At 40.2% G+C, this 27,916-nt stretch overlaps 1 protein-coding gene across 1 annotated transcript in view; it reads left to right on the top strand.

Annotated features, from left to right (window-relative positions):
• LOC122754780 (ankyrin repeat and fibronectin type-III domain-containing protein 1-like) overlaps window positions 1–24,493 on the top strand; it is a 237,240-nt gene extending 212,747 nt beyond the window's left edge. The window contains exons 3-4 of the mRNA XM_044003238.1: window positions 23,722–23,856; window positions 24,445–24,493. Of these exons, the coding sequence (XP_043859173.1) occupies window positions 23,722–23,856; window positions 24,445–24,493 (184 nt within the window). The remainder of the gene's footprint in view (window positions 1–23,721; window positions 23,857–24,444) is intronic.
• The last annotated feature ends 3,423 nt before the right edge of the window (window positions 24,494–27,916 follow it).

Raw genomic sequence — 27,916 nt, 5'->3', positions numbered from 1 at the left:
ATTGGTGACTGCTAAATCTTGTATGATCCTAACTGTGGCTACTTAGTACTTGAATATTTTTTTTTCTAGTTGCTTGTGGTATTTTTTCTCTGACCTGAGAGCACTGAATTTTGTCTACGCTATCCCTAAGAGTTTTTATTTAGAGGTTTCTTTCAGCAAATAAGTGAGTTTTTTTTTTTCTATTTCCACTTTCACCTCTGGTTATGAGATCTCAGCAGTTTTCTTCTATGATTTCTTGAAATATAATATCTAGGCTTTTTTGTCACAGTTTTCAGATAGACTTGGGATTCTTTTTTTTTTCTGATCTGTTCTCCAAGTCAGTGGGGTGTCTTCTTTTTCAATTGTTTTTTCTACTGTTTTAGTATTTTTTATAACTAATGGCATCATTAGCTTCTGTTTGATCCATTCTCGTTTTCAGGGAACAAAATTTTGTACTTATCATAACACATTAATTCTCTTTCCATATCTTTCTTTCCTGGCTCTCATTTCTTTTCCTTCTGCCAGTCTTTAAACACAATACTATTCTATTATGTACATATGCCACAATTTGTTCAGCTATTCCTCAATTGTGTAAGAGTCAATCGAAGGCACCCCCTTGGATTCTAATTGCCTAAAATTATCTAACTTAATCTATTTGAATATATGCCTTTGGTTTGACTAGTATGCCTAGCTGACTAGTAAAAAGTAAACTCATTGGTAGGGGGCTCCTGAGATGTGGTTTGGAGAGGATTCCAATCCACAAAGCTCAGAAAACTTGTGATAACTTTCTGGGGGACCTTGTGCAAGGAACACTGCAGATACTATACCATGTGAGGGGCCAGTAACTTAATTTAAATAGTCAGGTGAGTTCTTCTAGCCTCATTGTGAATTTGAATGAAGCCATAGTTGTTTTTTACCCAATTTAATTCTAAGCCAATCAGCTAAAGAATCATACCTTCTTTTCTCCACATACCACAAATGGCAAATAGCATAAATTAATACTAGGTCGATGAAATCCAAATACTTCTAAGTGTCTGATTTTCAAACTATAGTGTATTTAGGAAAAGTGGAGAACAATTAACATATTGTTTGTTTTGGGTTTGTTTTTTGCTTTTGTTTTTGTTTTCATTTTTCTCAATTGCATTTAAGAAGGAGATTTAGAGGTGGGCTCTCAAAGAAACTTCTCACCTCCCAAGAAATTTAAATAGCATTCAGGAAGAACAGATCAAATGACCAGATACCTGACATGTACAAGTTAATTGCTGAGGTACTAAGGACCCAACAACCTCCTGCCATCTTCCTTCCCACAGTTCACCCCAGTTTCAGCTCTCATTCAAGATCCAGAATAGATTGACCTGCTTAAGCTGGCCAGACCAAGGACTTGGCCACCACTGAAGCTCTTTTCAATCTGATTTGAACACAGTCTAACTGGCCTCCTTTTTTTTTTAAACTAAGTGAATGAAGGATTGAGGCATTGAGCTTTAATTCCATTCAATTCGTTTTGTGTTCCTGAAAGGTTCATCCTGTGGGGTTGACAATGAATACCAGGAAGGAATTACTTTTGTCACTTGGCATACATGGCCGCCAAAATAGCACAACACAGACCTAAAGGTACTTGCTCTGAAGGGATCAGAGAGGGGCCCAGGATGATTCAAGTAGAAGAAATGGGACAGAAATAGGTAGGGGAGGTAAGACTGGGCAAAAACTGGAAGGGACGATGAAGAAAAAGAAGGAACATTAAAAATCCATAGAGATGAATCTTTATTTTTAAATTTGAGTGGCCTGCTCAGCTAACCTTTTTGTTCTTCTTTCAATCTATGTAATCTCTGCTTTTTCTCTTTATCTTTCCTTCATTTCCTCCAGTATATCACATGACTCCTAGCTGCCTGAGCTCTGGGTTAGATGCCCCTGACTTTCACAGAATAACTTGAACTAGCTTTGTCAAGAGAAAGAACAACAACAAAAAAAAACAACTAAAAATCTCTACTGCTGCTAACTCCTTTTAGTGGATAAAGTGACCTCAGCAGTGAGACCTTTCCTTGATAATTTGGGTGGATTTTTAATTGCTGCCTCTGGTACCCCTACCAGGCAATTATTTACTTTTTATAAAGTCGATTATTACCTCAATTCCTGTGTCTCTTTGGAAGGGCAAATAAAATTAATTTTCTCACCTCTCCTCTACCAGGAACCTTAACCTTGTGACAGTAAATAGTCACTGAGGCTTCTCCACTCTACTCATCTTTGAAAGCCTGAAGTGCAGAAGTGTGGAGCTAAGGAACGGATGTTTTTTCTTCATCTGATTTTCTTGTGATGGGTTGCTTAGGTGAGAGAGATGAACAATTTGACCAAAAGGAAAGTCTCAAACAACAAATACAGTTATTAGAAGAGTATCCTAAAATGGAGAGAGGAAGTGTTCTGTTGTAGAATCGGTTAATCCTGCAATTAACAAAGTGCAAGAGGGACTCTTTGATGAAATTTGGCTCGGGGTGGCCCAGAATTTTAGTCATTGCCTCTACTTCAAACCCAACCCAAAATAGTCCAGAAAAAGTTTGTGAAAAAAAATCTCAGTTGGCATCCAAGGGAAAAAAAAAAAGAGGGGAGGGGGAAGTGGAAGAGGATGGGGAGGAATTTCTTTTATGGCTTGAGTGACCAGGAAAGCTAGCAGGATTACTCATGCAAATCGCCACCCACTGAGTAAGAGATGCCTAGTATAATCAGAAACAAGCAGACACTCCTAGGCAATATTGTAACTGCCTAAAAAAGCCCCAGCCCCACCACTGGAAACACCCTGTGGGGCTTTGTCCTAGGAAGACCCTGAAGATTTGGGGCCTCATTATGAAACAAGGCATAACAACATGAGCCCCAAAGAAGGTATTTCTGAAAACTCATTTTAAGAAAGCAGATTTCAATCCATTTGGGGGAAAGAGAAGGGATTCATATGCTCCACAGCAGAGTCCAAGGATCTGTCTAGGACCAAGGAATAGTAGACCAGAGAGAAAAAAGAACTTTACTGGGGGCATTCTGTGACATTGGTGGGAGGCACATGTGCCAAGTGCTTAATTTACATTTTGCTTAGAAAGAGGCCAGAAAACCTTTCTACTCTACAAGAAGCTTTCACAAGTATTGGGAATAGAGACCTACTGTGTCACTCCCTAGCAACTTCCCTTCTCTGCTCATGTAGAGATAACAGAGACTTCTCCAGTCTTTAGTGCTTTGTAAAAAGTATAAATACCACCCAAGGAGGCTGGTTGCTGGAGGGGGAGGGGGCTTTTCCTCTAAAGATCTGTTTATTTTGCAGTCAACAAAGGGTAAGGAAGCCTTTGCTGAAATGTTTGTTTGGAAATCTGGAATTTAACCATATACCACACTAGTCTTGGTCATTTTGTTTTATAAGATGACAGGCAGGGAATGATAGAGACTTGGTGATTCTGAGAAGGTTGGTGATTTGTTTGTTTTTAAAAATACACTTCATTACCACATTTGTCACCCTGACCAGGGTTGGGTGTTAGGAACACAGCTAAATCATATATTATCTATTGCCTCCCCCAAAGGGTCCCTGGATGGTCAGCCCAATCGACTGCAGAATGGACCAAAGAACAGCTGCACTTCTGCTGTTGACAATTTCATTATTCCAATGATATTCAGCTGGGTAATTCATTTCTAGGGCCTGGCAATATCTCCTGATCTGGCTAATGGCTTGGATGTAATTTTGCAAGCTTTTGAAAATGATTATCTCTCCTTGTGTTGGGCTTTGCCCTAATATGGGGAACAATGATTGCCGCCATTAGGAAACAACCTTGTAGCTCTCAGCTTTTTACAGCAGGTTGCCTCCCCAACCACAAAGGCAGGAAACATTAGTGACTGGTATGATAAGCTATATATGGTTCACTTCTGTCCTTAGCAGCAGCATGTTTTTTTTTTAATTTTGCAATTAACCTTCAGATGACCAGTCTCTCTCCATCCTTACCTAGCCTTATGAAGGTTGCAAAGTTAGCCAAAGATTCCTTGGGGTTTTCAAGTTATTGTGCACAACAGTAGTTGTATTCAATATGTTTACTGGTTCTTGTATTAAGAATAAAGAACTTCTCACACAATAGGAAACTTGGCACATGTCTGCCATCCAACAACACCCAGGCCATACCTCTTCTGAAAGTTGGGATAAGAGGAATATAAATGTGTCTCTTCACTACTCATGATTCTTATGCCACTTTTCCCCAAGATTCCCAAACAGAAAATGAAATTGTCAGTCACCCAGTTCCCAAAAAGTTGCCTACAAAGTACCCATCTAGATTCTTTTGGGAGAATCCTAATTTTCATCATTCCAATTCAATCACTAAATTTAACAATTGGTAGCTCTTCTGTTCTTTTTTCTCTCCATTCTTCCCAAGTATTTCTAGTCATCCTGGGTCATGACCAGATGTCATCAGCACTGTCAAATTAAATATGAAAAGAGTATGATGATGGTGGTGCAATGTCATGTGCCTCTTAGCTCATCCTTCCGTCTCAATGTAACAAATCCATCATATTTATCATAAGCAATTGAAATCTATTTGGGCAATATTTTGTTGGAATCAGCAGAATGGTGACTGATTAAGAGATTTAAATGTATTCTATATTCTGATGTCCTTACAATGGACATCATTAAGAGACATGTTCCTGTATTTTACCAGTCAAGGAATTATTTCCTTAGGGAGTTGAGATTCTCACTTATTAACAGGCTAACATTCTCTTCATTGTATGGGAGCTTTTGACTCATCACTTTCATGTCCTTGAACTTGCATACTGAAAATTCAACTCTACTGATTTTTGATTTTCTATCCCTTCCATTCAAGGGACTATTGTAGGTATTGGTGCAAGGCAGTGGTTCCAGCTCTTTTTCAACACCTAATTCTCTACTGATTTCTTTTATTTCATGAAATACACATGTCCTGTCTTTAATTTCTGCAGGGCATATTTTCATTTTTGAGAACTGTAGGACTCCCCTAGACCTGTGATTATGCTCTCATCGAGAATCTATTGAGCAGCCCAACCATTGATTCTAGACTTGGGAGCATGGTGGAGCCAGCTCATACTGACTCACAAGAGTTGATTGTTAAATTTGCACTTCAGAAATCAGCATGCTTCAAATCAGGGCTTGATTTATTATTTGGTTGATTGTCTAGACATAAGAGAGTGATGGAGAAAAATGTTAAAAAACCAAATTAAACTTAAAAGTATGTTGTAGGTATATTTTGTTTTCCAAGAGAGCCAGGTGTTAAACATTAATCAGCAAACCACTGATTCTAGTTCTTGTCTACTGATAAGTTCAACATAGGAGTCTACCCATGTTGGAAGCATTCCTTACTTCTTTGGACATCATTTTGATGCCAGTGGAGCACAAGAGCTTTCCATTGGTTATATCTACTTGCACTACGTGACCAGCCCATCTTTTTCTCCTGGTTTTACATTTCTTTGATAACATCCTTTATAGCACTTCTGCATAATCACTTGGTGTTTTTTAAAATAGATTTCACCCTGCCTGCCCCCCCTCAATGTCCCTTTACACTACCCTTTGAAAGAAATAGAAATTGATTGTTGTGTTGAGATTTCCTTGAGAATTTTGCACTAAAGAGCAACAACAACAACAAAATCATAATTGGAGACACAAATCCAAGGTTGGGATTCAGTCATTGGTGTAGGGTTTTTAGCTGTAAGTGAAGGATTATCCCAGGGAAGTTTTAGATGAGATTGTTCTGCATAGAAAGCAGGAGAATTCAAGAATTCCTGTGATTAAGCAGGCTACAGGTCATCTCTCCTGTCAGTCTCCAGTTGAGAGGACCCTGATTTTAAGCATTATTTATTGTTGTGACAAAATCCAGAAGAGCAAAAATAATTTGTTTAGTCTCCTGGATTTGTTTTAAGGAAAACTGACGTAGGCTCTTCTTTTCTAGCCCAAACTTCCCCAAATTTGACCTTCTGCCTCACAGTCCCCATGCCTTTGCATTGGCTGCCTAGAATACAGTCTCTGCTCTTCTCAATTTCTTACACTCCTTAGCTTTTTTTCAAGTCTCAAATCACTTGCTGGCCTCTTACATGAAGCCTTTATTTACTCCCTTTTGCCTTAATTGTGGACATTTTAGATCTCCATCCTAGAATGTAGGCTTTTCAAATAGTAGGTGTTTAATAATTTTCTTGAATTATATCAGAGAACTGTGTGAATATTCCTGAATATTGAGAGATGAAATGAAACCAACATGCTGCTTTGTTTTGTTTATTTGTTTTATACAAAGGACCTATTTCTTTCAGGAAATGACCAGTGTGATTCCTTCTATTTCTACTTTGTCTCTGATTCAAAGAACTCTGGAAAGTTTTCTTTTTTTTTTTTTTTGGTGAGGCAATTGGGGTTACGTGACTTGCCCAGGGTCACACAGCTAGTAAGTGTCAAGTGTCTGAGGCTAGATTTGAACTCAGGTCCTCCTGACTCCAGGACCAGTGTTCTATATACTGTGCCACCTAGCTGCCCAAAAATTTTATTTTAAAAATAGGATGTTTAGGCTCTTTTTTTGGTTATGGCATTCAGATAGTCCAATGATTCTTATATTTTTTTCTCCTTGATCTGTTTTCAAGGTGAGGGTTTTATTTTTTTAATTTGAGATGTCTTAGATTTTCTTCTACTTTTTTCAGTCTTTTAACTTTGGTTTATATTTCTTGTTGCTCTTGAAGTCATTGGCTTCTATTTGGTCCATTTTACTTTTCAGGCAGTTTGTTGCTTGGGCAAGGTTTTGTCCCTCTTTCAAGCTGTTTATTCCCTTTCCCAATTCTTCGTCTTCTTTCTTTTTGAATTTTTTTGCCTTGAGTGCTCTCATTCCATTTATAAAAGCATTTTTAACTCTTTTATTTTTTACTCTTGCTTCATCTCTTTCAAGAATTCTACTTCAGTTTTTGCCAAAGCTGTTTTTTCTCTGAGGCTTACTTATAGATATTTTGGGGTCATTCACTTCTTCTGGTTTTGTGTCTAGAGCCTCCTTGCCATCATAATAGCTCTTTATGTTGGGGTTCATTTTTTTGTTTACTCATTATTACAGCCTACATCTTGACATAGGACTTGAGGTTAGGGCTAGGTTCTGCAGCACTTCTGGAAAGAAGGCCTAGACTGGGACTGTTGCTGCCTCGGGAGGGAAGGGTGTTAAATGTTGTATTATTCCAGGTGACAGCCTGGAGACTTGTGCACTTTCAGGGCTCCCAAAGTAGTCTGATTCAAAGCAAAGTCTGCTAACAACCTGGTCTGAGTCCTGCAAGTTCCTGACTCAGGTTTCAATCTTTGTAAGTATAAATTGCAGCTACACGCTAATCCTACTGACCAGCTGGAAAGTTCTGTTGGTTCCAAGTAGTAGGCTTGCCTCTTGCCTTCATTTGTATCCTCAGTCATTTCTCTGCTAGCTGGACTAGATGTTAGAAATAAGACCCTGTCTTGCTCCTGAGTTCTAAATCACACTGCTGCTGCTATTTGAGGCTTCTGAATTTCCTCCTTTCTTGGAGCTCAGCCTAGGGTCCTCCTTCCTTGTGAATGTTATCCCCGTGCACAGGTTCCCGTCTGAGTCTCCTCTGGATCTGTGACTCAGACCAAGTAGTAGACAACAAAAACTGCCCGTTGGCACTGTCTCCATCTCAGTGCCTGAGACCTTCTCCTATGTGTGTGCATACTTGCAGAAAGCTTCTGGGCCAAACCATTCCCCAGGGTCTGAAGACCTCCCTATCTGCCTCTCTGTTCTAAGCTGGGTGGGACAAATGATTCACTATGACTTTTTTCTGGATTTCCACATCAGGATTCAGTCTGGCACATTTTCTAGATCTGTTTGAAGGAGTGTTTTTAGAAGGATGCTCACTGCACCACTTCTTATCACTGCTCCATCTTGGCATTACCCCACCAGTAAGAAATGTAAATGGCTACTTCTAGGTTTGTGCCTTTCTAAGGAAGAAAAAGGAATGGAGACTGGTAGGTAGAACAAGAGCAGAACTGTAGCCAAAGAGAGCCACTGAGGGACAGAGTTGACTAGGATCAGGATTTCCACTGAAGGAAATGACTAGTCTAGCTCACAAGATTCCTTTCCTTGGGCAAGAGAAGAAAAAAGGCAGAACCCATGAATGCTAAAATCCAGGATCTAGCTTGGCCTAGCTAGGGAAAGGAAATCCAGCCCTGGCCCCAAGAATTCAGATCTAATAGCAATGGCCTTTCAGGGACTGACCTACTGCATGGATTTCCATAAGTGAAATGGAAAGGAGTAGAGTGAGGAGGGAGAAAGGAAGGGCAACACAACTAATACACAGTGAGGACTGGCTCATGGAGGGTGGAAAATGAGTGGAGTGGGCAGGCTCACCTTACTCGCAGGAAGGGGGAAATGCTTCGAAAAGCTTAGAGGTCTCTAAGATAGATCTGCCTTTTCATTCATCCACCTGGGAGAGAGTTGATGTCTTGGAGTAGGGATGGGGCAACACTTCTGGAAGGATAAGGCAGGGGAAGGGATTGGCCCCTTACCCTATTAGAGGCTGATGCTTTCCTGGGCACCACCCCACTATCACTACCAGTTCCCCTTCCAAAGTTTTGTCTTCCCCATCTGCTCAAACTTTCCTGGGGTATGAAGCCTAGATAAAAGTGGGTGACTTTCAGTCCAGATTTTGCCTGAAAAGAGAATTTTCTCCATTCTTCCCCAGTGGCCTGTCCTGTGTGTCATGAGATCAGGGTCCACTGCTCTGGAAGAGAGATCAGGTCAACCTACAAATGAAAAGCATAGAGCTAAGCACTGGGAATACAAGGAGAATAAGAAGATAGTCACTGATCTCAAAGAGCTCAGAATCTAACTGAAGAAAAAAATATTTATCCCTTCCACATCATGGCTTTCCTCATCAATGTTTCTTATGCTGACCCTCAATTAGTTCTCCATCTCCTCCTCTATAATATGAAGAAGTGGTACATGATAACCACCATTGTCCTTCCCAGCTCTCATCATCTCTGAATCTGGGATATTGACACTCCATCATACCCCACTTGAGCTCAGCCTCAATTTCAATCATAAATAAAGCTTCCTCTGTGACCTTGGCAAAGTCACTTCTCTTCTCTGGGGTCCGAGTTTCTTTCTCTATTAAACAAAGGGGTTGGCCAGATGATTCCTAAAGTTCCTATCCAGCTCTAGCTTTGTGGTTGGGATTTGGTTTGCTTTGGTATTTGTTGAGGGGAGAAGTTAGGACATAAGTCCCTTCAGATCCCTCAACCAAGGCTGGGAGAGTTACTATTCTGACCTCAGCCAAGAGTCATTAAGTTCCTTGAATGCCAAGTATAAAGAAAAAAACTGCCCTTTTATTTAGTTGTGCTTAGTGAAAATGGGTATCCAAACCAAGCACCCTTCCTAGGAGGGAAAGGGCAGGAGCAGCCTTCTCTTTGTTCTAGCATCTCTGTCCCCCTGACAAGGAGAAGGGAAGAAAGGAACAAGCATTTAGCAAGCCTTTATCCTCTGTGCCAGACATTGTGCTGAGCTATTTACAAATATCTCATTTGATATTCACCATAACACTAGGAAGCAGGTGCTATTATAATCTCAGTTTTACAGTTGAAGAAGCTGAGGCAGATAGCAGTTAGTGACTTGCCTAGAGCTACTAATGGATGTGTCAGGTCAGATTTAAACTCAGGTCTTCCTGACTTCCGGCCAGCACTCTATCCACTATGGAAATGGGCTTGATGTCCATTTCCACCCCCAGCCAAGATTGTTTTTCACTAACTTCACCCCAAGGATGGTTTTTCGAGCTTATCTTGGGTGCAAAAAATTCCTAGTTATAGTTCTCATAATACATATTAAAAGGATGGGGAGGGGGCAGCTAGTTGGTGCAGTGGATAAACCAACGGCCCTGGATTCAGGAGGACCTGAGTTCAAATCTGGCCTCAGACACTTGACACTTACTAGCTGTGTGGCTCTGAACAAGTCACTTAATCCTCATTGCCCCACCCCCCCCCAAAAAAAGCATAGGGATGGGAACTGGACCTTGTATTTTATTGATCTTGGGAATTCCCAGGTGAGGGAACTGCAATCAGTACAGGTTGGTGCCTTTTCATCTACACAGCCAACATGTGACAGGCAGGGCTTACAGCTAGGTCATTCTGGCTTTGAAGCTCTCTCTTATTGCTGCTATATATTTAAAACTGCCCTGAAATCCGAATTTATGGTGCAACTGTCATCAAACTAAGTGCTTGTTTGAAACGATTTAGCACCTCCTAACCCTGCAATCAAGTCACAGTGAAATGATCCCGCCAAATCCTCAAGAATACCCAGTTATTATATAATAGCAGCTGTCTTGACATAATGTCACCACACGTCAGACGTGGCTGAGCCTGGAGCCACAGGTCTATTATACTGTACAGTGTTTCTTGTCTGTGAAGATAATTTTTTTTTGCATGTAAAATTAGGACAGTGGGAAATAAATACATGGACTTTAAGTGTGTCATTTAATTGGAAAATTGAGAAAATGAGGATAAATGTAATTCATTCTCAAACTCTCTTGACCTGCCTCAGAGGGCATATGGTACTGAGCAGATAGAGAATTATGATAAAACTTGGAGGCCACATATAAATGGGGCATTGTGACCTGGCTGAGGACAAGGTTGAGACTTAGAGGCAGACCTAGCAGGCTTACATTCCTTTCCTCCGTGTGCTGTGGGAGATCTCGGGTACATAACAGACAATAGGGAATTCATAAGGAGAGAATTATAATGATGACTGAAAGGAGGGTCTGCAGCCAGAACAAGAAGACTTTTGAGAAGTAGGGGATCTTACTATCCCAGGGTGATGCCAGAGGAGAGAGGCAGCATGGAACGGGTAGGAAATCGTTCTTGGAAAGCTTTCCAGTGAAGAGTTCAGAGCCATCTCAAGAGAATCCCATTTCTTCAAACTTCGAAGTTGGGAAACCTCAGATGGCTCATTTTTGATAAACATTCTGTCATAAAACCTCCCCAGGCATCTCCTAAGGACCATCTCTTTCTTAAGAGCCCTTTCATACATCCTGTCTCCGCGTCCAAAGAGAATGTCAGAAGAGCCTTTCGGGGGATATTTCGGGACCTCCAAGTTTTAGTCTCAAAGGTCAACTGGTGCTTAAAACAAAATAATCAAGAAATAACACGCCAGTGAACAGTCTGAACCTTTTGAAAAGGTCTGATTGGAGTTGAATAGGAGATGCTTTTTACTTCCCTCCGTTTTTTTTTTTCTTTGTGGCTTAGAAATGGAGAGGGAGGAGGAAGGGTCTTACATTCATTTCTAACAACTTCACACACTCAAGAAGCCCTGTCTGCGTGTTCTGGTACACCCTGGGGTGTTGGTTTTCTTTTCCTATTTTTTTTTTTTGTCCCTTTATAAGCAGGCTTCAATAAGTGGCATATTTTCTTTTGGGGAAAGAAAAAAAAGAATTGGAGTAATTAGCGAGGAGCCGACACCCTACGGAAGGGTTGGAGAGATTAGGGAGCAGAAGCTGCCAGTCAGTACCTCCCTCCTGGACCATAGTGAGGAACAGGGCTGGTTTCTTCTCATAACTTATTTTGGGAACTGATGAAAAGGGCACCAAAATTTTTAAATCCTTGCTGAAAAAAAAAGTGAAATATGGTTAGAAGGCCATCAAAAAGCGATCAATTTTAATTTACTCATTGGAAAATAACCACATAGAACTGACCACACATCAGAAATGCATTTCCTGTGATAGATGGGTCTTTTTGAAAATGTGGGCAGGATTATGCGTAGAGGATCAGACAGTACTTATTCATGATATTGGTGGAAACTTTGCGTTAAAACTAGTTCACAAAATGTCTTCTGGAATTTACAAAAAAAGAAGTCAGCATATCATAATGCATATATTCATTCATTTAACATTTGTTAAAAGCCAGTTACTAAACAAGGCAGAAAACAAAGATTACAACAAAAAAATGTACTTGAGATTCCCTGCCCTTAAGAAATAGATCTCCTGGTGAAAAACAACATGCAGTCCAATAAATAAAAACAAGACATATGCAGAAAAAATAAAAAAATCATTGAGGGGAGGAGAGCTAACAACTGGAGGAAATAAGGAAAGGCTTCTTGTAGGTGTCACTTGAATAGAGACTTACAGGGAAATAGGGATTACAAGAGGTAGAGGAAGTAAGAGAAAGCAGGTCAGGCATAGAGGACAGTCTGTGAATATAAAGTGATTTCAATTATTGAATAATGTTTATTATAAACTTACTAACCCTGCACATATTCAAACATCCAAATGCATAAACAATAGAAATATATTCCTAAATCAGAAAATTGTGTTGCCTCCAGGTTTTTTATGTAAATTAATTTTAACAGACAGCAATGTACTATAGTGGTTAGAGGCACCAGCATTAGAGTCAGGAAGACCTGAGTTCAAGTACTACCTCTGACACATCCTAGCTTATGTGACCATGGACCAATCATCTCTGTTTAATCTAAGGTTCTGCTCTAGAGAAGGGAGTTTCCACAACAGATGTTCCCTATACTGATAAAGTCAGAATTCTGGACCCATCTAATTCATGTTAACAATTAAGTAACAAGGGCAGCTAGGTAGCACAGTGGATAGAGCACCGCCCCTGGATTCAGGAGGACCTGAGTTCAAATCCAGCCTCAGACACTTGACACTTACTAGCTATGTGACCCTGGGCAAGTCACTTAACCCCAATTGCCTCACCAAAGCAACAACAAAAAACAACAAAAAGAAAAACAAAACAAAAAAAAAAAACCAAGAAAATAACAAATTGTTCTTTTTCATTTCCATAAACCTCTATACTGCTGGGTAGAATGTAACCTCCTCAAAGGAAGGAGTTGTTTACATCTTTGTCTTTGGATCTCCTTAGTCTAGTGAATTACCTGGTACATAATAAGCATTTAATCGATGCTAACTTGAATTCTGAGCTCTTCTTCTCTGAGTATTTCACCAAACTTTTTTTCTTTTGATAGTATTGTACTTGTCATGATTATTTACTTAATGAGAGATACAGCATGGATAGTGTCATTTGGGTTCTGCTCTCTTTATTTATATCCAGTTTTCCCAGACAGCTTTGTGTTCTTCATATATGCCATTTCTTGTGGTACAATAACATTCTAGTCTATTTATGTAACACTATTTATTTTGCTATTCTGCAGGGGTTTTTTCTTATTGCAAATAAGGCTGCTAACAATATTTTATACCAATAGGTCTCTTCTTTTGGGTTATTAAGAGGACTGTAGGATAATAGATTTAAAGCTTGGAGGGTTCTTAGATGTCATCACATCTAATCTTGGACCTAAGATGGTGAAGGATAAGCCAAGACCCATCTGAACTCTCCCAATGTTCCCCTCTAAACAATTTCAAAGTGTCCCAAATAAAATTTTGGAGTGTCATAGCCAACAAAAGGTCAGAGGGAGTCATTATTCAGGCTAAGAAAATTTAAGAGGTCTGTAGGAGAGGTTTGTAATACCAGAGTGGGCACAGGCCCAATCCTGAAAGGAATACCTGGAGGCAGCAGCAGCAGCTTCAGGAGTTCTCTGGGCTGAGATAAGGGATTGGACAGTTGGTCAGAAAGATATTAGAGGAGATGCTTTGCTGGCGTTGTGTGTTGCTGGCACTAACTGACAACTCTATTGCCCATAAGTAGTTCTGGGTCACCATTTCTGGACAGAGAGGAATGCTGGTGATTGGTCACAAGAGAGCATGACTCCTTGTCATAGTTACAGGGCCAAGAAGAGCACTAGCATCTGTGGCTACAAGAAAGAAGGAAATCTGAACACAGTTTCAGGGGCAAGAGGAGTACTAGTTTTCATGAGTGCAAGGGAAGAGGAGTGCTTCCTGGGTAAAGACCAGAACACAGACCAGGAGAATAGTGACCACATCTCTTCCAGAATAACACTACCTTGGAAGCACCAAAAACTTGTAGACCCCCAGAACTAGCTCTGAAAATAGTAGCACAAAAAACCCTGAAGCTTAGCATATTGACTCCCCACCCCCAGATGAGCAGAGCCCAACTTTAACATGAAGTTTGAAGTAAAGAAATAGGCTAGGGAAATAAGCAAACAACAACAAAAAAGAACTTGAACCTGAAAAGCTGGTATGATGGCAGGGAAGACTAAGACATAAACTTAGAAGACAGAATTGTAAAAACCTCTATAAACAAAGCCTCAAAGAAAATGCTAATTGGACCCAAGGCCAGCAAGAATTACTGAAAGAGTTAAAGAGTTAAGAATGGTAGAAGGGGCAGCTAGGTGGCACAGTGGATAGAGCACCGGCCCTGGAGTAAGGATTACCTGAGTTCAAATCCGGCCTCAGACACTTAACACTTACTAGCTGTGTGACCCTGGGCAAGTCACTTAACCCCAATTGCCTCACTTTAAAAAAAAAAAAAGAATGGTAGAAGATGATATCTGAAAATAGATTGAAACAAATTTTTTTCTTTGACAATTCCTTAATCTGAAGTTTTGTTTTTTAACTGTTTTCTCTCACAACCTAGCTAATATGGGAATGTTTTTCGTGACTACTCATGTATAATTTATATTGAATTGCTTGAGTTCTTGGGGTGGGGGTGGGAAGGGAGAGAGGAAGAGAAGTTGGAACACAAAGCTTTAAAAAACTGATGTCAAAATTTGTTTTTACATATATTTTGGAAAATAAAATTCTAAACAGAAAAAAAAGAATGGTAGAAAAAAATTGGGAAAAGAAATGAATGATACAAGAAAATTATGAAAAGAGAATTAACAGCTTGGTAAAAAAAAGGGGGGGTCACAAAAATACTGAAGAAAACATCACCTTCAAAACCAGAATAAACTTAATGGTAAAAAGAGGCACAAAAAGTCACTGAAGAAATTAACTCCTTAAAAAAGGAGAATTAGCCAGATGGTAAAAGAGATAGAAAAACTCTTTGAAGAAAATAATTTCTTAAAATTTAGATTTGGGCAGGTGGAAGATAATGACTCCATAAGACTTCAAGAAACAAAAAAAAAATCAAAAGAATGAAGAAATAGAAAAAAATATGAAATATCTTATTGTAAAAAAAACTAACCTGAAAAACAGATCAAGGAAAAGTAATTTAAGAATTCTTGAACTACCTGAAAGCCATAATCAAAAAAAGAATCTAGACATTTAGACATATCGCAAGAAATTATCAACAAAAATTTCTCTGATATCTTAGATCCAGAGGGTAAAATAGAAATTAAAAGAATCCACCCATCACCTCCTGAAAGGGATCCCAAAATGAAAACTTCCAGGAATATTATAGGAAAATTATAGAGCTTCCAGGTCAAAGAGAAAATATTACAAGCAACCCAGAAAGAAACAATTTCAATATCATAGAGCTATAGTCAGGATCACATAATATTTAGCTGCTTCTAACTTAAAGGAGAAAAGGACTTGGAATATGATATTCCAGAGGGCAAAAGAGTTAGATTTGCAACCAAGAATAACCTACCCAGCAAAACTGAATATAATGCTCCAGAGGAAAAAAAATGAATATTTAATGAAATAGAAGACTTTCAAAAATCTGTTTTTCAAGAATTTCTGATGAAAAGACAAGAGCTGAAAATAAAATTTTATTTTCAAACAGAAGACTAAAGAAAGTCATAAAGAGATAAATATGAAAGCATTTAAGGGACTTAATGGAACTAAACTGTTTATGTCTCCATATGGGAAGAGGATATGTGTAGTAACTCCTAAGAACTGTATCATTATTGGGGTAGTTAAAAGGAGTCTACATAGACAGATGGCATAGGAGTGAGTTGATTATGTTGATATGATCTCCAAAAAAAGAATATCATGGTAAAAGATATGTACTGGGAGAAGGGAGAAGGGAGAAAAATGAAGCAAATTAGCTCACTTAAAGAGGCATACAAGGGCAGCTAGGTGGCACAGTGGATAGAGCACTGGCCCTGGCCCTGGATTCAGGAGGACCTGAGTTCAAATCCTGCCTCAGACCCTTGACACTTACTAGCTGTGTGACCCTGGGCAAGTCATTTAACCCCAATTGTCTCACCAAAAAAAAAGGCATACAAGGAAGAGCTTTTATAGTGGAGGAGAGAAATAGGGGAGTAGTGGCAGGCAATACTTGGACCTAACTCATCAGAATTGGCTCAAAGAAGGAAGAATATATGTGTGTGTATGTGTGTATGTATACTCACACACACACTTTCTTGTATATAGAAATCTATCTTACCCAATAGGGGGATGGGAGGGAAAGGGGTTAAGAGATTTGGTCAGGGGCATGATAAGGAAGAAGACAGATACAGGAAGGCAGTGGTTGGAAGCAATACAGACTTTTGAAGACAAAAAGAGAAAGAAGGATAAAGTGAGGAAAATTGGATAGAGGGAAAATACACAGTTAGAGATCACAACAATGAATGGGAATAAGATGAGCTAATACATAGAATGGAAGTAGATAACAAAATGGATTGGAAACTAAAATCCAACATTTTGTATACAAGAGACACACTTGGGACAGAAAAACACAAAAAGTTAAAATGAAGGGCTAAAAGCATAGTCTATTATGCTTCAACTGAAATGAAAAGGCAGGGGTGGCAACCTTGATATCAGACAAAGCAGAAGCAAGATTAGACCTAATTGAAAGAAATGATCTGGGAGGAGGCATATTTTGCTAAAAGGTACTGAAGCAATGAAGTAATATTTTTAAAATTACGTCATTTCTCTTATATAGGCCTCATTTCTCAAATATATATATATATATATTTTAAGTGAGGCAATTGGGGTTAAGTGACTTTCCCAGGGTCACACAGCTAGTAAGTGTCTGAGGCCGGATTTGAACTCAGGTACTCCTGACTCCAAGGCCAGTGCTCTATCCACTGTGCCACCTAGCTGTCCCATTTCTCAAATATATAATGAACTTGGGGGCAGCTAGGTGGCGCAGTGGATAAAGCACCGGCCCTGGAGTCAGGAGTACCTGAGTTTAAATCCGGCCTCAGACACTTAACACTTACTAGCTGTGTGACCCTGGGCAAGTCACTTAACCCCAATTGCCTCACTAAAAATATATATATATATATATATATATATATATATATATATATAATGAACTGGGTCAAATTTATAAAATAAGATCCATTCCCTAACTGATAAATGGTCAAAGGATATGAACAGTTTTCAGAAGACATCAAAGCTATTTATACTCATATAAAAATGTTCTAAATCGCTATTGATTAGAGAAAGTCAAATTAAATTAAAATAACTCTGAGATAATACCTCACACCTATTAGAAATGACAAGTGTTGGAGGGAAGGAGGGAAATAATATACATTAATGACTTGGTGGAATAGTGAACTGGTCTGACCATTGAGGAGAACAATCTGAAACTATGCCCAAAAGGCTATAAAACTATACATACCCTTTGACCCAGCAATACTACAAGTAGGTCTGTACCCCAAAGAGATAAAAGAAAAATGAAAATGACCTATACATACAAAAATAGTTATAGCAGTTTTTGTGGTGGCAAAGAGTTGGAAATTGAAGGGATACTCATCAGTTGGGGAATAGATGAACACCTTGTGGCATATGATTGTAAAGGAGCACTATTATGTTATAAGAAATGTCAAGGGGGTGGTGTTTGAGGGAGAAACATCGCAAGATCTACATGAGCTTATATAAAATGAAGTAAGAAGAATCAGGAGATGATTGTACACAGTAAACAGCAATATTGTGTGATGATCCAGACAGTTCCAAAGGACTAACAATGGAAAAAAATGATATGCACTTCCAGAGAGAATACAGATGAATTCTGAGTGCAAACTGAAGTATCATTTTCTCACTTTACTTTTTTGCATATGGTTAACATAGAAATATGTTTTGCATGATTTCACATGTATAACTGACATATAATTTGCCTTCTCACTGGGTAGGGGAGAGGTAGGAGGGAAGAGACAGGGTTGGCTGAAGCAAATGCTGCATTGAAACACAAGCAGAGAGGCAGCTAGGTGGCCCAGTGGATAAAGCACCAGCCCTGGATTCAGGAGGACTTGAGTTCAAATCTGGCCTCGGACACTTGACACTGACTAGCTATATGACCCTGGGCAAATCACTTAACCCTCATTGCCCTGTGTCGAAAAAAAGAGAGAGAGAGAGTGAGAGAGAGAGAGAGAGAGAGAGAGAGAGAGAGAGAAAGACAGAAAGAAAGACAGAAAGAAGGAAGGACGGAAGGAAGGAAGGAAGGAAGGAAGGAAGGAAGGAAGGAAGGAAGGAAGGAAGGAAGGAAGGAAGGAAGGAAGGAGAAGGAAAGAAGGAAAGAAGGAAAGAAGGAAAGAAAGAAAGAAAGAAAGAAAGAAAGAAAGAAAGAAAGAAAGAAAGAAAGAAAGAAAGAAAGAAAGAAAGAAAGAAAGATGAGCAGAGATAAACCTGCACAGAGAGGCATTTGAAAGCCCTATCACTGGGTAATTCGGGTATGAGCCCCAGCCTAAAGATAGACAAGACAGTTTCCAGTTGAGGTTGAAATATCTAGACTCTGTCTAATATCTGAGAGACAATGCAGAGCAGTGCATAGAGAGATGGCATCCAAGCCAGGAAGACCCACTTGTTCAAATCCTGTTTCTGCTGCATACTGATTATGTAACCCTCAGCAGGTCACTTTTAATTTCTTGGTGTCCTTGCCAACTGTAAGACTATAAGATGCAGGTAAGGCACCGACCTGCACTGGTAGAAGGAGTTTCCCCCAGATGACAGATGTCTATATCAATGAAATAATAGGTGTAGTGTCCTATACCTCATGCCTCATTTGTATGTGAACTATTCAAAGATGAAAGGAGAAGAGCCAAAAGGACAGAACAAGTATTTATTGATTTAGCAAATGCCAACTGTGTGCCAGGCACTATGCTAAGAGCTTTACAAATATTATCTCATTTGATCCTCATAACCAGGGAAGCTAATTTCAATTAGTATCCCCTTTTTACAGTTGAGGAAACTGAAGAAAATGGAAGTTAATGACTTGATTATGGTCACATTGCTAGTAAGTGTACAGGGACAGATTAGAACTCAGATCTTCCCAACTCCAGGCCCAAGGCTCAATCCATTCCTAAACTGCCTAAGATGGGAATGCATCCCTCAACTTTTGTATTAGTGTTAAACCACTTAACATTAAGTTAATTGTCAAATAGTGAGAAAGGATACACCTGATAAAAGGAGATAGAGCAGGCAATCCCCAAAACCATTTTATAGATCAGGAAACTGAGGTCCGGAGAAGTAACATAATCTGACCAATAGTTCACAGGCAGTCAGCAGAGCCCAATTCAAACCCAGATCTCCTGAATCTAAATTCAATGTACTTTCCTTTCAACCACCCTGGCTTTTGTGATGTACTATCCTCATGGTCAAAGACACGCATTTTCCAGCTGTCAGACCAAGGCTGCAGAATAGACCATAGCTGGGAGACAATTTTTCTCTGTATGAAGCTAACTGCTCCCTGTGAGGATTGAACCTATAACCTGGTCAGTCATGAGCACTGCATTCTAATCATTAAAACCAGACAAACTGTTCTATAAACCTTCAGAAAGCATACGGCTTGGTGAATTTCTTCATCTCATCTCTAACCAGAGTCAGAATGGTATGGTAGATACAAATCTGGCCTCTAATCCAAGAAAATATGAGGTCAAATTCTACCCCTCACACATACTGGTTGCTGAACCCTATGTATTTCAATGTCTCAGTTAATCCTTCAAGACTCAAGAGTTGCATTGGCAGAGGGCATTTTCCCATCTGGGAATTGTATGTGCCAATAAAAATCACAGAATCAGTCCCTAATCCCAGCCTTTACCTAGCGCATATCTGGGTATAGGATTGGGGAAAATGCTTCTCCCACATGCTGATGTCTTTTTTTAAAGATTTATTAATCATTTATATTAACATTTTTTTTGGTGAGGCAATTGGGGTTAAGTGACTTGCCCGGGGTCACGCAGCTAGTAAATGTCAAGGGTCTGAGTTCAGATTTGAACTCAAGTCCGCCTGAATCCAGGGCAGATGCTCTATCCACTGTGCCACCTAGCTGCCCCACATTCTTTTATTTTTAAGTTTTGAGTTCCAAATTCATAAATTTTGATGTCTTAAAGACTGCTGTCACTAATGCCATAATAGTATCTTGCGTTCTCAAGAGTTCAAGGACAGATGGTTGACGATTATCCATTTTCCAAGGGTTAATCATCTATTATCTTACACAATGGTAGTCAGTGAACCAGAGGAAGACTTGCTACAGAGGGGTCACCTCAACCCTTAGAGAATCTTCCTGCTCTTAACTTTCCACTTGAAGTCTGAGTTTATCAAAGTACACAGCTCCCAAACCTACCCCTGGACTCAATCATATAGAATCATCTGCTTTTCCATAGTAAGAGAAATTTGGGCAAAGCCCTATCAGGGATGAGGTCATCCCTTCACTCAGGAAGCCCTGGTCAGTTAACAAATAAATATTAGTGCTAACAATGTGCCAGGCTTTGTACTAACACTGGGGATACAAAGAAGGGAAAAAAAAAGACTCTGAGCTCAAGGAGCTCACATTCTAATGGAGGAGACAATATGCAATATATATACACACACATATATACATATATGTATATATACACATGTATGTATATGTTGTGTTTATTATATACATATATGTGTACATTTACAAATAAATGGATGGATGGAAAGTCATCTCAGAGAGAAAACACTAGCGGTGGTGGCAGCTGCTAGGGGAAGAGACTGGAAGAAGCCCCCAGCAGAAAGCAGGCTTTGAGCACAATCTTGAAGGTCTGGAAAGCCAAGAGGTAGAAGTAAGGTAGGAGAACATCCCAGGTATGTGGGATTGCCAGTGAAAAGGTATAGTTGGGACAGCTAGGTGGCCCAGTGGATAAAGCACTGGCCTTGGATTCAGGAGGACCTCAGTTCAAATCCAGCCTCAGACACTTAACACTTACTAGCTGTGTGACCCTGGGCAAGTCACTTAACCCTCATTGCCCTGCCAAAAAAAAAAGGTATAGTTAAAAGATGTGGTATCTAGGTGGAGCAATGGATAGAGCATCAAGCTTAAAGTCAGGAAGAGTTGAATTCAAATCTAACCTCAGGCAATTACTAGCTGTGTGACCCTGTAAAATTTACTTAACACTATCTGCCTTAGTTTCCTCATCTGTAAAATGAGTTGGAGAAGGAACTGGCAAACCACTACAGTAGTATCTCTGCCAAGAAAACTCCAAACAGGGTCATGAAGAGTCGGACATGACTGAAAAACAACTGACTGAATCATATATAAGGAACAGCAAGAAGGCTAGTGTCACTGGATTGTAAAGTATGTGGAAAGAATTTAAGTGTAAAAAGACTAGAAAGGGAGCAGCTAGGTAGCGAAGTGGATAGAGCACCAGCCCTGGATTCAGGAGGACCTGAGTTCAAATCCGACCTCAGACCCTTGACACTTACTAGCTGTGTGACCCTGGGCAAGTCACTTAACCCCAATTGCCTCACCAAAAAAACCAAAAGACTAGAAAGGTTGGAAGGGGCCAGGTTATGAAGAGCTTTAAGAGTAATCCTTTAAGGTGATAGGCAGCCACTGAGTGTATTGAGAAGTGAGGTGACATGCCCCTTCAGGAGCTGCCCTTTAGGAAGATCATTTTGACAGCTGATTCAAGGATGGAATGGAATGGGGAGAGACTTGTGGCAGGGAGATAACTAACAGCCATGACCACCTCATTTGCCAGTTGATAGCCTATCTCACAGTCATCATTAGCATGAGATGACTGAAGCTTTTCACCAGGACAGCAAAATATAAATGAGATCTGATTCCTCTCTAGAATGACCATGTGTCATCGAATCTTATCTCGGCCCACACTGACCACCCCTCATTCCTGCCCTCCAGGGACCTGTTGTTTGGTGTTCCTTCCTCCCCAATTCCTGAGATGGTAAAGATTAGATTCTGAAGTACAGACCACACCATCTCTATACTGGTTGTGTGACCATGGGAAAATCACTTAACTTCTCTGAACCTCACTTTCCTCATCTGTAAAATGGGACAGTTAGACATGAGGAGCTATAAAACATTACCATCAATAAGATTCCTCTGCAACACCCCTCTCCTGTCCTGAATTTGTCCCTGGAGGAAGACTTCCTCTTTTTGTTTCTTTCCTCAGCTGTGAGGACGCAATCTGCTTAGAGCCTCCAGGTTTGCAGTTCCCTAAATCAGGATGCTTGAAGTAAGCCTTCTGGGGTCTTAGCAGACCCCTGGGAGAGGGAGACAAAAAAAAATGTCCCATAGAGAGCTTCTGCCATGCTGATTGGACTGAGGAAAAGGCCTAAGCATTTTTCTTCTTGAGGACACTGGGGAGTTTTTGTGAGTTACTCAATGCTACCTGCAGGTTACTTCCCACAGTTCCCCAAGGGAGCCTGTCACTGTGCCCTGCTGTCCCCAGAAAGCAAGGAACACAATTTCAGAAAGCTTAGAAGTCCCTCCTCTGCCTTTGGTGAAGGATGGTTCCTTTTTTTGGCTCTGAGGGGCTGCTGTTTTCTACCAGGTAACTTTCTCCAGCATTGTTGGAGCTTGGGGTTCAGGGTTTGATAGCTGATGCAGCTCCAGGCGGATCAAGACTAAGGATCACGTCACATATGAATGTTAAACATGGTTTCTAAAGGCACTGCATCAGTATAAGCAGCAAAGCATTCAGTAGGCAAAGATAAGTCTGAATGGAGAGCTCGAGAGACGCCCAATTTTATGCCGTTGCTAGGGATATTCGTGTGTGTGTATGTGTGTGTGTGTGTGTGTGTACACGTATGTTTTCATGAACTTAATGAGCATAGTGACTCAAAAACTATCGGTGCCCCTCTTTGCTCCTTTCCCAGTTTATCTTAGGGAAAATGTGAGCGTGTCCCTGTTTGCAGCTTTCTAGGGAATGCAGTACAGGTTCCTGGCTAAACTTGCAAACCACAAGGCTAGGATGTGTGGGAAGTCAGGTATTTCCATATGTTGTTTCTTTCATTGAAGCATCAGGGAACCCTCCTCCTGAAATAATCCACGTTCTCTGCAGGAATGTGTCATAAACCATGCATATCAATAACTTCTTTGGGATCAGCTGTTGTGGAAACTCAAGGCATCATTTGAGTGGCTCTGGTTGGAGTATGCTGTCTGTCCTTCCTAAGGTTGCCCCCTACTCATGCTGGGAACTGTCAAGTGGCAGTACAGGTCTTCCTTGGCTGGTGATATATATGGCTTATGTCTATGGGAACCTGGTCTCAAGTGGTCATAAGGGTCAGTGGGGATGCTTGGCCCCAGAAAAAATGTATCTCATCAGTAGCCTAGAATTATAGGATGCAATCAGAGCCTCTGGATGATTTTCCTTCCCTACTGTTAATTTAGTTCAAAGATAACATGCTGTTATGCTGCTTTCCTGCTCACCCCGAGTGACAATCAACTACAATTCAGTCTTGCCTTCAGTGATCCTTTCGGTCCTTGCACACTTTCCGGGCCAGTTCTCACAGATTCAATAGATGAAGCATGCATGGAAGTCATGGTATCTCTTGACTACATGAGCAAGAGCCTTAGAAATCAACTCTTCTCAGAGCCGCAGTCCCGAGAATACACCTAGAATCAAAGCCGAGCTGTTTGACTCTCTCTCTCTCTCTCTCTCTCTCTCTCTCTCTCTCTCTCTCTCTCTGCATCATTTGCTCTTTTGTTTTGCTTTGAGAGCACCTCAATAATCGTGGACTTGTGCTCTATTGGGTAGTGAGCCTGTTTGTTTCTGATTCTTCATGCAGAATAGGAAGGAGATTCACTTGCTTTGCACAGAGACTGAGCCAGAGGCGAAAGCAAAACCAATGTGATTTATTGAATGAAGACGCTGGACAATTACCAACAACTTGTTCCTCTTCTGCTTCATCCAAGCTAAACTGGTAAGGAAATTCTATTACCTTCTCCCATTATGTTGAACATGGAGCTAGCTGGGTCATTGTTTTTAAAATGTGTGATCATGTATGTTTAATGATGTGATATATGCATCTTTTGAAGAGTTAGCTGGGGTGATATATGCTGGCTACTCTCTCTCTCTCTCTCTCTCTCTCTCTGCTCTTCAGGGACACATTATACATTTCCACATAGATTTGCTGGGGCATGGGAAGGAGGAAATCTATGCATTTTTTTTATTCCTGGGAACAGCAAGCTTTAGAACAGTGTTGTTGCCTTTAAAAATAAAAACAGATTGCTGCCACTCTAGGTTTCACCATTCCCTGTCATTTCCCAGTCTGCTCCCAAAGCACCTATCAGATACCTGTTGGATCAGGTTAACTGTTGGGTCCCAGGATGCTGAAAAGGACCAATGCCAATCTGAGCAAACAGCTGCTTCCCTGACTCTGGTTTGCCAACTGAGCACGGAGGCAAGGATGTCAGCATTTAAATGATCCTAGGTGATCAGGCACTGAATTGTCTGAGCACACCTAGCACTAGGAACCTGGTAATGTTTACAACATGCTTTTTCCCCCCAGGATAATGATAGCACAACAGATGCATGTGGGCAAATCCTTAGTCCTCTAACATCATAGGATTCATATTCTTGAATGTGATTTTTTTTCATTCACACAGAGATCAGAGGGATTCACTGAGTGCAGAGTGCGGACTGTTGCCTTTCTGGGATATGTGGCAGGCCACTTATGTGGCAGGCCACTAATGTGGCCGTGGGCTGCACCATGTGTCTTTAATGCTAAGCATGTTCCTGAACTAGGGGCCACAAATGGCCACTGGGATGACCCAGCTTAATTCCTTCACCTTTAGAAATGGATAACAGCTCATTTCTATGAAAGGAAAAGGTGATGTGAGAAAACATTTGCTTCTTCTTTCTCTTCTTTATCGTGGGCTTTTGTCTGAACTGTTATCTCTAGGTTTTATGGAAGCATCAATCCAGCTCTCTTGTGCTAATACTTCTAGCTCTGAATCCATATAAATGCCATGTAGAGTCGAAGGTTTCATTTGGTATAATCTCTTTGCAGTATATCACTCTGCTGTTAAGACAAAGTTGAGTCTATAAATTCTGATTAGGATGAGGATAGATTGCCTAGAAACAGAGAGCAATGTGCGTCTCAAGACGTGAATAGTTAGGAACTGAAGTTGGGGAATTTGGGGTTCACTGTCATCAGAGAGATGCAGCTTTGTACAGATGCCCAGGAACCACGTGCCATCAATCATAAGGGTTGTGCCATTCTCCACTTTCATCTGAAAGTTTCAGACATGATGGAAATGTGATAAGTGATTAATAAGCTGGAGAATGTCCAGAGAATGACATGGAGGATGGAGATAGGCCTTAAGTTTATGCAACGTGACTTCAGAAGCTTGGCGATTGCTCCTACAGATGCTGTAGCCATAGATACCAGAGATCTGGAAAACAAAGTTCTTGCCACCAGAGTGCTTGGTATTGTCAACTGTCTCAATATCAGTGAAAATAACATTAAAGAAGAGTCAATACAATCTGCTTTAATACTGAACCCAAGGAGGGTGGGCAGCTAGGTGCGCAGTGGATAAAGCACCGGTCCTAGATTCAGGAGGACCTGAGTTCAAATCTGGCCTCAGACACTTGACACTTACTAGCTGTGTGACCCTGGGCAAGTCACTTAACCCTCATTGCCCCGCAAAAAAAAAAATACTGAACCCAAGGGACAATGGGACTTTTCCATCTGACTTGCAGGTGAACTCTTCCATATGGACTGTGTCCCTTATCAGAATGTGCACAGCTTGAGATCAGGGACTGTCTTACTGTCTTACTTTTTTATTTGTACATCCAGCACTTAGTACAAATATTTGAGCATGGTAAGCACATAATAGATGCTTCATTCATTCATTCATTCATTCATTCATTCATTCATATGAGGATATATTGATGGAACTGAGAATGTTTACCTTTGAGAAGAGAAAATTCAGGGAGAACAAAGGTATCAGTCTCCAGGTATTTGAAAGGATGTCACTTAGAAAAGGAATTTGACTGATCCCATTTGATCTCAAAGAGGAAACTTGATGTTTACTTTAAGGAAAAACCTTCCAATCAATTTATTAGAACTATTCAAAGTAGGAATTCCATAGGTGGTAGTAGGTTCCCCCTCACTGGCTGTTTTCAGACAAAGCCTGGATGACTTCTCAGTGGTAATTCCCTCTTGCAGGAGGAATTCTTCTTTAGGTGTGGAACCAAATGTCCTTGGAGGAGTCCTTTCCAACTTGGAAAATCTGTGATAAATGGAAGAAGGTGGGATGGTCTTGGCAACTCAGTGGCACAGTGGATAGAACACAAGTACTGAGGTCAGAAAAACCTAAGTTCAAATTTGGCCTCAGACACTTGCTAGCTATTTGACCCTGGGCAAGTTAGTTTAGCTCTGTCTGCCTCCGGTTTTTCACTGTAAAAGGAGCATAATACCTCACAGGATTTTTATGAGGATCAAATGATATAATATTTGTAAAGTGTTTTCCAAACCTTAAATCATGCAAATGATAGTTGTTGTTGTTGTTGTTGTGCTATATAAATGGTAGCTAGCTTTTATATGCCCCAATTTTTCGATCAATTGACAGGGAATCCTGATTCCTCAGCTAATTGTCTAATTTGAGTAATATCATTATCATAGACTGGACCTTAGAGAGTATTATAGGTAAAGGCATCATTTTACAGAGAAAGACACTGAATCCTAGTAAGCCAACTTGACCTGTCTAACATCAAAACTAGTTAATAAACCCCAAAATGCGTCACCAAAAAAAAAAAAGAAGAAGAAGAAAAAAAAGCTAGTTAATGGCAGAGCCAGAAGTGAAACCCAGGCTTTCCATCTCCCAGGCCAGCATTGTTGTTGTTGCTAGTTTTCCTCTCTGTACCCTACCTAGTCCATATCTATAATCATACTGGCCCTTCACCACTCAGTGGGGTACATTGTCATAGAATTCCTTAAGTAGGGAACAGACCCTGGTGGTCACCTATTCAAACCCACTCATTTTACAGGTGAGGAAACTTAGACCCACAAGTAAATAGTACTTAAGAGAGTTAAAGAAAAGGTACTTTGGAAACTCAAAATTATCAACCCAATTATCTCAACCAAAAGCTAGGCTATTTGACTGCCACACAGAGGGCTCAGCCAGTTCCAACTCAATTTCAGGAAGAGTGTAGTCATTGCCTTCTATGTACAAGGCAAGAAGCAGCCCATCATAATGAATAAAGAAGTAGCCTTGGAGTCAGGAAGATCTGGGTTCCAGCTTTACCTCTGAGATATGTTAGCCACAACTTTGAGTAAGGCACTTAACCTCTCATCTAGAGCAACCCTGTAGGACTATGAATTGCAAAGTAGTTGCTGATCTGCTTTGGTAAAGGTTGGGCTTCTTACCAGGAAATTTCCTATAGGGATAAAAGCACAAGCCTAGGGACAAAATTGTCCAAGGCAATGCCATAGGCACTGGAGACACAAGCACAAAAGTGAAACTATCCTTGTTCTCCTGTGGATAGAGAATTTATTTCCACTTCACAAAAAAATGAAGTTGGGAAGAGAGGCCTTTCTTTATTATGTATCTCTGAACAAAACACTTCCATAATCAGGCAGGTCAGAGTGGGCAGAAGAGTAGCAGAAGAAATTAGCATTCACCTAAACCCAAAGAAAAAGCAAACAAACAAAAAGCCCAGAATCAATCAAAAAAAAACTTTTATTCATTTTGAACTTAAATACCTAAAGACAAAAACAAAACATTCCCATGTATACAGCACAACATAAAAAGGACTCACTACAAAACAATGAATTTACATTTCACATTGTTTACTTTAAAAAAAACTATATGATAAGTTCTGCATATCATTTTCAAAGCTACTCTACTTTTTATGCTTCCTTCTAAATTTTCTTTTATTCTGGGCTATGCACTTTTTATGTTTTTTCCCTCCCTCCCCACTCCAAACATTTATTACATGCTTTCCATATGCCAAATATTATACAAATCCATTATAGA

The sequence above is a fragment of the Dromiciops gliroides genome, chromosome 4, assembly GCF_019393635.1.
Source record: "Dromiciops gliroides isolate mDroGli1 chromosome 4, mDroGli1.pri, whole genome shotgun sequence".
In the NCBI taxonomy this organism is placed as follows: Eukaryota; Metazoa; Chordata; class Mammalia; order Microbiotheria; family Microbiotheriidae; genus Dromiciops; species Dromiciops gliroides.
This window is presented reverse-complemented; position numbering and strand designations above follow the sequence as displayed.